Consider the following 10,099-nt stretch of genomic DNA (forward strand, 5'->3'; position numbering starts at 1 on the left):
AATTGCATCTTGGTGTTCCGACGCTATTTGTGTGTATTTAATTTTGGTAATTAATAATGCATTATGCATAATTATGCATTTGCCACAAAAGTCACGGCTTTCTATGCAAACGAGCTACATTGCAAAAAAAGAAATAATCACAAACTCCAGCGCTAATAGCCGTACACAGAGAGTTAGTTGAAGCAATTAATATTTAATTAATTGTAAGCACACTTAAATGAGGCACATTTATAAGTGGTGTCACACCCAGACCTTCTTGTGATCGTTGCAGCACGTCAGTCTGATTGTAGCCAGTAGTAGAATCTTCCTGCCGGGTGCGTTCCTGACCCGGCTAGTACACTGGTTCTTAACCTGTGGCTCAGGACTCCCAGAGGGATCCCCATATGATTTTTTTTTTTTTCCTGGTCAAAACACTGGCCAAATTGTCAGATAATATAATAAAGAGGGAACATTCTGAAAATAGACACTCTACAAGCTCACAATATTTGCCACAATATGTAGTAGAGTCAAACAGAATGTAATGCCTCACCTCCACCGTTCCAAGTGCTTGTCGGGGTGGAGCGTCCCCAGTTTAAATGGGATTATTTGGGGGGGATTGCGGCCTGAAAAGAACCACTGCTCTAGTAGAGGGGTTAGGGCCATCAAACCACTGCTCTAGTAGAGGGGTTAGGGCCATCAAACTCATTTTAGGCTGTGAGCCCGATTGATTTATGTCTGTGCTTGCATGCGTGTGTGTGCTCCCAACGTTGATAGGCACGTGCATGCGTGTGTGTGTGTGCTCCCAACGTTGATAGGCACGTGCATGCGTGTGTGTGTGTGCTCCCAACGTTGATAGGCACGTGCATGCGTGTGTGTGTGTGCTCCCAACATTGATAGGCACGTGCATGCGTGTGTGTGTGTGTGCTCCCAACATTGATAGGCACGTGCATGCGTGTGTGTGTGTGCTCCCAACGTTGATAGGCACGTGCATGCATGTGTGTGTGCTCCCAACGTTGATAGGCACGTGCATGCGTGTGTGTGTGTGTGCTCCCAACGTTGATATGCACGTGCATGTGTGTGTGTGTGTGTGTGTGTGCTCCCAACGTTGATAGGCACGTGCATGCGTGTGTGTGTGCTCCCAACGTTGATAGGCACGTGCATGCGTGTGTGTGTGTGTGCTCCCAACGTTGATAGGCATGTGCATGCGTGTGTGTGTGCTCCCAACGTTGATAGGCACGTGCATGCGTGTGTGTGTGTGCTCCCAACGTTGATAGGCACGTGCATGCGTGTGTGTGTGCTCCCAACGTTGATAGGCACATGCATGCGTGTGTGTGTGTGTGCTCCCAACGTTGATAGGCACGTGCATGTGTGTGTGTGTGTGTGCTCCCAACGTTGATAGGCACGTGCATGCGTGTGTGTGTGTGTGCTCCCAACGTTGATAGGCACGTGCATGCGTGTGTGTGTGTGTGTGCTCCCAACGTTGATAGGCACGTGCATGCGTGTGTGTGTGTGTGCTCCCAACGTTGATAGGCACATGCGAATGCAGACGTATCAACTGTGTAACATTCTTGAGCCCGATTAATAATTATGCTACTTTGACTCATTGTGAGCTCGTAGTAGGCCTGCTATTCTTGGCCCTTCTTGGCGCGCAACACTGTCGCAGGAGGACATATAACTTCTGGTCTAGGAATAAACAGGAGTATGTTACATGTATAATAATTATTATATATTTTGTTTGAATTTCATACTTTGTCCAGTGTGTGCAAGAGCTTTCCTCCTGCAGTGTTCAAAGGAGAGCTGGAGAAAGAGACACATGTGTTTGTGAAGACAAACAGATATATTTTATAGCCGTATCAGGCAGTATAATGAGGGCCCTGCATGCTAATTGATTTACTTTTAAATTTAGCCCCATCATTTCAATTAAACAGCATGCTTCCCCCGTCGCCACGGCAATGTGAGCATGTCATCAGCACAGCTGACTGCTGAGTCCTCTGTTTCTTTGATCACAGCAACAATAGGACTAAAAGTGTGTGTGTGTGTGTGTGTGTGTGTGTGTGTGTGTGTGTGTGTGTGTGTGTGTGTGTGTGTGTGTGTGTGTGTGTGTGTGTGTGTGTGTGTGTGTGTGTGTGTGTGTGTGTGTGTGTGTGTGTGTGCACGCACGTTTTTCAAATCCGTGTTGCTACAAGGTCTACCAGATACAGATACATGACAGCGATATGCTTCACTGGCTTAGCTAACACAAGCTCTCTCTCCAGGCACGTGCGCGCACACACTTATGCACACACACACACACACACACACACACACACCACAAAGATTGACTTTCCTCGTCTGTTCCTCTCTCTCTCTCTTCTCTCTCTCTCTCTCTCTCTCTCTCTAGTGATATAAAACCTTGCCATGTCTGATCTGATCTGATGCTTTGTTCTCCCTCTAAAGAACGCACGCACGCACACACACACACACACACACACACACACACACACACACACACACACACTGCCTGCCTAATAAAACGTCTGGGTTTCTGAGGCTAGCCTGCTTTTGGTTCTGCATTGTCTCACATGTCTCACCGTGACATACATTTGCTGGCCTTTAGATATCTAGACTGGATCTTACAGAACATACAATAGATAGAGGATATGTGCATGCATAAAGTGAGTGGCAAATCGAGTGGTAAAGTGAGTTTAATGTCCTTTAATGCAATCACATAGGACTTTTCTGGTTGGATTTTTTTTGTTTTAATTCGATGCAGTTGTGAACAATAACAATAAGATAAGATAATATACATATCCAGTGGCCAATCAAATGGTTCACTGCAGCTCAACAGTCGGTGTGAGGGGTGGTCAGGAGATATCTGTGAGCTCTGCGTTTAAAGGCTTGAAGACCATTGTCTGTGATGGAGTCCACTACATGCTCTGGTAGGCTGTTCCATTGTCTGTGATGGAGTCCACTACATGCTCTGGTAGGCTGTTCCACACCTGGACAGCAGTGTGGAGAAAAGTTCTGTCCAATGTGCGTGTTTTGGAGCCTGGGCGGTCGAGAGCATGTTCTGGTGTAGACCTAGAATGCCTGTGATCATTTAATTATACGTACATTTTCATGTATCACAGGCATAGATCGCTTGCACCAGGACCTGGTAGAAATGAAACATGTGCGGCATAAATGTGATCAATGCTCCGTTTGTACTCACCCATTAAATAATTCCAAAGACGTGGAGTGAAATATGGTCCTCTAGTTCCATATCCATGTGAAACCTCTGGCACAAAACGTGTATTTAGTCAATTATCTCCACTTTTTCAAGAGATACACACGGACATCTTTCTCTCTGGGCGAGGGGGGCCGGAATAATCGATGAACTGATTTTGTGACACAAAAGATGGGGCACACAATTGGCATGTGGTGTGATTAATTACCCAGCACCTATCGCAAAGCACCTGCCAATTGTGTGACCCAAACGTTTGTGTTTCCCTGGTCAATTGGTGATGACGTCTGCGGTAAACAGGACGTATTTGTAAAATCAGTTCATCGATTATTCCGCCCCCCCTCGCCCGGAGAGAAAGGCATATGAATGTATATGAATGAATAGTACTCTTTATCAACAATGAATAGCTTGTTCTCACACATGCATGCACACACAACCACTCAGTTCTAGACCCTGATTCAGTACTCTGGTACTGGTAATGGTACACAAAGTTGAAAGATAGACAGAGGTTGCCTCCTTGTGGTGAATGTTTGCAAGTACAGCTAGTGCTTGTATGCTCAATGTTTCTTAAATCGCCAAACCAACTGAGTTAGATCATGAATGAGAAAATAAATATGACACAACATCAAAATTACATCTTCTAATAGAATGTACATAACAAACGAAAAATAACTGCAGAATACAGTGTGTGTTTGTGTGTGTGTGTGTGTGTGTGTGTGTGTGTGTGTGTGTGTGTGTGTGTGTGTGTGTGTGTGTGTGTGTGTGTGTGTGTGTGTGTGTGTGTGTGTGTGTGTGTGTGTGTGTGTGTGTGTGTGTGTGTGTGTTTGTAAGCATGTGCTTGATGACTGTGTATATAAATAGTGTTTCATGCTTTTTAGTGTATGCTGCACACACAGTCACTTTTTGTGAATGATCCTTTGGTTTTGTAAACGCATATTCCTTTGGTATATGCTTTTATTATGCCATCTTGGCTACTACTATTAACTAATGTAACATACGTAGTCTACATTACACCAACTAATATAATAATATTAATAATAATAATAACTAGAGAAATTGCAAGGTGTGGTTGCCACAGTCGCTTACATAGGCCCCTCCCACTAATATTGTCAGCCAATTACAATTTCACGTTTTGTTATGGACAAAAGGGCCATTAAAATTACATTTTGGACAGGTGTATTTAATACCTTTTCATACAAGGTTATTGATCCTAAGCCACTGATTGCATTGTATGGTGTAGTCCTACAGGAGTCACCAATAACAACTCCAAGCCGACGCATCAGAGATAGAACAGTTTATAGGTTTTATTGTTTAATAAATAATAGTGAGATGTCAGGGTTTATAGGTTTTATGGTTTCATAAATAATATGGAGGATTCATCAAGATGCTGGCTGGCTACAGGTGTGGGAATTCTGCCAAGACAACGAGCTTTGGTTTCCTTCTGTTGGTGTATATATATACACTGTAACATAATGTGCTCTCTGTGTCCCTCCCAGCGGTGGCAGAAATAATTATATATATATATATATATATATATATATATATATATATATATATATATACACTGTAACATAATGTGCTCTTTGTGTCCCTCCCAGCGGTGGCAGTAATAATTATATATATATATATATACACTGTAACATAATGTGCTCTCTGTGTCCCTCCCAGCGGTGGCAGTAATAATTATATATATATATATATATATATATATATATATATATATATATACACTGTAACGTAATGTAACATAATGTGCTCTCTGTGTCCCTCCCAGCGGTGGCAGTAATAATTATATATATATATATATATACACTGTAACATAATGTAACATAATGTGCTCTCTGTGTCCCTCCCAGCGGTGGCAGAAGTCAGGGACTCACCTGGAGCACCTGGTCTCTCGGTTCTGTCTGGACTCAGAAATGGCTCTAGATGGACTGGACTCTTCACGCATGCTCGTCATCAGCCCCTGTGAACTCAGTGCCTACACACAAAGATGGGACGTCCCCTTCTCTTGACCCCGGACCACCTAACCCCTTGACCTTTCATCTCTGTGTGAACTTTGAACCTAACGACACAGATGTGGACATAAACTGTTGCTGGCCAATATAATGTTTTTGAAAGCTCAAAAGGTTTTGAGACTTGGAGTGCATCTTTGATGGTCAAAAACAAAGTGCATGAACTTGTCAGTTACAGTACAGGGTGACACACTGAATAAAGGGTGAAAACTTGTCAGTTACAGTACAGGGTGACACACTGAATAAAGGGTGAAAACTTGTCAGTTACAGTACAGGGTGACACACTGAAAAAAGGGTGTCAGTTACAGTACAGGGTGACACACTGAATAAAAGGTGTCAGTTACAGTACAGGGTGACACACTGAATAAAGCGTGTCAGTTACAGTACAGGGTGACACACTGAATAAATAGGGTGAAAACTTGAGAAGATATTCCAAGGACCCTGAGCTGACGGGTCCTCAGAGATAGAACAGTTTATAGGTTTTATTGTTTAATAAATAATATTGAGATGTCAGGGTTTATAGGTTTTATGGTTTCATAAATAATATGGAGGATTCATCAAGATGCTGGCTGGCTACAGGTGTGGGAATTCTGCCAAGACAACGAGCTTCGGTTTCCTTCTGTTGGTGTATGGACAACCTGAAGGAAAGACCAAACCTAATGAACGTTCCTTCTCCAGGTGGCTTAATAACGGACTGAGCACATCTCTCAAGTTTGCTATATGCATCTGAGGCTGTTTATAATATTTTTGACTGGTTCGGCAAACATTGAAGCGCTGATAATGTGAGCTGTCAGCATGCACAAAACCATGAGATTTATCTTTCCTCTCCTCGAGAACTGTCTGACAATTCACCGGAGCAATGCCTCTAGGAATCTGAAATGTATTTTTCTCTTAGATTTATTTCAGCACAAGTCAACAATTCAAATCAGTGCTCTCTCGGTAATCTCAGATCCACTACTTTACTGCTAACATGTCAACAGTCATGATTGCAGGTTGCATCCTTAAAAGCTTTTTTCATTTATATACCTACTATAGGATTGCACTATTGATCACAAATAAAATACAAAAATAACAATAATGAATGGATGGAACATTCATGAAACACCAAAAGAAAGAAAATGCAACCTTTTTGACTATACTATTCAGAGTAAAAACTAAAACAACAATATTTTTGAACAGCACAAACACAGCACAAGGCATGGACTAGCTATCAGAAGTTTGGGAAATTTACCGGTGGTCCTGTTTCTTTTCTTCTTTTTTTGTTTTGTTTTCAGCAGCCCAACACATCACATCTAATTATATCTATATATATATATGTGCAACTCTCGCACACAGACATGCAATGTCCGCATGATTATCCCTTGACGGCCTTAGCTGTATTTCACCCATTTCTGTTCCCAGAGGGTACCCCTACTCAGCCATTTACAGTAGTGGCCGGGGGCCACATTAGTTCATCAAACGGGCCCCAGATGCTGAAGGCCACCACTACCCCTAGACCCCTAGTCAGAGCCTGTCTAGTGGTATGTTTTGCGTAGTGTGTGCCAAATCCATCTCCATCTTCTTTGCCCAATTTCATCTGCTGCTGGTAGTTGTTTGGTATACTCTTCATCCATAGGTCATTATTGCTGCTCCTGACATTTATTGATGAAGGTTTGCACTTTATTTGTTGTGGTTTTTGTTATTCTCCATGTCCATGTGGGGAGAGAGAGAGAGAGAGAGAGAATGCAATTCTCAACTGTTGCCTTTGAATATTGACCACTTTTATGTTGTATCTTTTCATTTCACATTATTGTTGATTGAATAATGAATGATTGGTTTGTGATGATGAGCCCTCAGCTTGGTCAGGGACAAAAACAAACAGCCTTACACACCTGTGTTAGATGAACTGCTTAGCCAATAAAGAAGTGCAGCCCTTGTCTGACTCCATTGTCCCTAGGACGCCTCTCTCTCTCACTCACTCACTCTCTTTCTCTCTCTACAGAGGACGAAATGTTTGTGATAGCGTAGCCTAGATACTAGGTGACATTTTAATAAACTATCTAGTATAAACAGACCCAGACGTGCCGACAACTTCAGCTTTAGGGCTATAAAAGGGATATAGTGTTATGCTTGTAACAGAACAAAAGATAGACTGTGGAGTTGAGGTTGTCTACAGAAGGGTAATATGCCCATATATGGAGATAAAAGGGACACGGATAGACATCTCCATTCATGGGCACAAACAGGCAGAGCGGCAAGTAGACAGACAGGCAGAGCGGCAGGCAGGCAGACAGACAGACGGTTAGTGCCCCTCAAAAGGTATCTATGCGTGGATATACTTTTAACAACCCTAGAGGCCAGTCTGACGTCATATAATTCCATATGGGCTTTGGTATGTTTGGGCAAGACTGACAGATCTCCATATGTGGGCATGGCTGACATCATAGTGATGAAGCATGTAGGCCATACATGTCAAACTCAAGGCCCGGGGGCCAAATCAGGCCCTTGAATGTATTATCTTTGGCCCGCAGGATGATATTTAATTAGTATTAGAACCTGCACTTTGGTATATTGCACGGACAACCATAATACTACAAGTCCCACAATGCACTGCGAGTGCATTGTCACGTATCGAGGGCCTGCAAGCGCAAGCATGCGTCTTCTCTGCACTATTGATCAGCAGTGAAAGTATATCACTTGTGGTCAACTTTCAGCTACCCCTCTACACAAAAATGGCCCGTGTGTTGAAACACAGTCCGGCTCGACTTGTACCAATTGCTTTATTTTGGCCCACTGTGATTTGAGTTTGACATCCCTGATGTAGGCAGATCAGTTTAAACCGTAGGCCTACCGCATTACTGAGACCATTAACACCAGGTGAAGAGTAAATATTGGAGCAGGCTTTGAAAGCTGTAAACCAAATTCTGCATCATCATTTTATGTTGTATATGGTCAAGTCAAAACTATTACGTTAACCTTCCTTTCCCAGTTAACCGGTTTTAAGTGTTTTTCCAACAAGATGAGCTTCGACACAGGGCCATCACCCCACCTGGCAGTAGCTTGCAACACCTTTTGCCTGTCTCTGTTCAAGCAGCTGACAGAAGATGACAACAGCGGTAATGTGTTCTACTCTCCTATCAGCATCTCCTCCTCTGCTCTGGCCATGGTGCTGCTGGGGGCCCATGGCAACACAGCCACACAGATAGCAGAGGTCCTGCACTTTAAGGATGACGTCCACATGAACCTGTCTAAGCTCATGAGTGACCTGAACAAGTCAGCTCGCTTGGTCTTCAACCAGCCAAAATTCTCACATGTCTCCCCCCTGCTCCGCTCCCTCCACTGGCTCCCGGTCGCTGCCCGCACAGAATACAAAACTCTGATGCTGGCATTCAAGGCAACCAAAGGTATGGCTCCCCCATATCTTGCAAGTTTGATTGAACCCTACAAACCCTCCCGCGCACTCAGATCAGCCAACGCAGGGAAGCTGGAAGTACCCTCACTAAAAACGCCGGGACAACGCTCCACACGTCCCAAACTCTTCTCCCTTCTGGCTCCAAAACTGTGGAATGCACTTCCCATTGCAGTCAGAACTGCAGCATCACTCCCAATCTTCCGCCGTAGTCTGAAAACCCACCTTTTTAGACTCCATCATGGCCCATAGCACTTACCCTACCCCCTTAGATAGCATTTCTGTAGACTTAGATAGCATCTGATACAGACTTATAGCATGTTATGTAGACGGCACTATAATTGCATTGTATATAGTCATATCACGCCATAGTACATATGTATAGCATAGTAGTATATATATATATATAGTTTATATGTATAGTCTCATAATATAGATATTCCACTGTTACTTTCTTAGCTTACGCATGTTTTATGATAAATGCTTTTGTGATGTATTCCCATGCTTTTTGTTCTTGATTATTGTAAATCGCTCTGGATTAAGAGCGTCTGCTAAATGCCTAAATTGTAAATTGTAATTGTAAATTGTCAGGGAAGTCCTACTCCCTCAACCTGGCCAACCGCCTGTATGGAGAGCAGTCCTGCCAGTTTGTTAAGGGAAAGGGAGGGACGTTACAGCAGATAAATGAACCAGAGAACACAGTACAGGTCGCGGTGCGTCTTGTTTTGAATTCTTAATTCTGTTTAGAACGACACCAACGAAAATCTAGAATCGGGTTATATTTTCGTTTTAAATACCTATTTCTAAGTTTTTAATGAACAATTTCTAAACAGTATTCAGAAAACGAACCATATGCCTATTCTATGTTTTAATTTACCATTTATATATTTGACAAACAGTTTTCAGAACACCAAACCGTATTCTGAATACTGTTTGTCAAATACGAAATTAGAATTCAAATGGCCGTAAAATACACGGACCCTCCTGCCCCCTCCCTCCGTCCCTGGCTCCCTGCTGGCTGATCGACTAGAGCCAAATTCCAATACACAGAATCTCGGCTACTCGCTCACTCGCACTCAGTCACTCCAGCAAGGTGGTGTTATGGTGGAATTGGTGACCTGCTGAAATATGTGACAACCGTGTAGACAATCACATAATGTAAATGTGTCCTAATGTCAATTGTTGCAGTTTGTTCATTAGCAGAGTTCAACCTAACTGTATTTAGGCCATGTATTTAAAGACTTCCATGTAATAGTTGTGTGAACAAGATGGTCACATATTTGGCAGGTCACCAATTTCACCGTCATTTGCCATGCTGGAGTGAGCGAGTGTGAGTGAGCGAGTGGCCGAGATATTGGGTATTGGAATTTGGCTTCTAGGTGGCTGTCTGGTCTACTGGGCGTGCCGGTTATGGTCAGCGGAAGGCTATATTAACCAATCACAGCGCTCTAAATTGTCTGTCTCCATGGCAGCGGTCAGCTGACTCCAGCAGCATGTCACGTGGTCTGTAGTGCA

At 43.2% G+C, this 10,099-nt stretch overlaps 1 protein-coding gene across 4 annotated transcripts in view; it reads left to right on the forward strand.

Annotated features, from left to right (window-relative positions):
- Window positions 1–7,140, forward strand: part of galnt14 (UDP-N-acetyl-alpha-D-galactosamine:polypeptide N-acetylgalactosaminyltransferase 14 (GalNAc-T14)) — a 137,238-nt gene extending 130,098 nt beyond the window's left edge. The window contains exons 15-17 of one of the 4 annotated variants that reach the window (XR_014570790.1): window positions 5,038–5,445; window positions 5,530–5,579; window positions 5,621–7,140. Coding sequence is in view for 1 of the 4 variants with exons in the window: in XM_083791060.1 (XP_083647186.1) it covers window positions 5,038–5,196 (159 nt within the window). In the remaining 3 variants the exon portion in view is untranslated. Of the gene's footprint in view, window positions 1–5,037 lie in introns of all 4 variants that reach the window. The other 3 variants (XR_014570788.1, XR_014570789.1, XM_083791060.1) reach the window with 3 other exon arrangements.
- The last annotated feature ends 2,959 nt before the right edge of the window (window positions 7,141–10,099 follow it).

Source organism: Protomyctophum parallelum (genome assembly GCF_964188405.1).
Source record: "Protomyctophum parallelum genome assembly, chromosome: 19".
In the NCBI taxonomy this organism is placed as follows: Eukaryota; Metazoa; Chordata; class Actinopteri; order Myctophiformes; family Myctophidae; genus Protomyctophum; species Protomyctophum parallelum.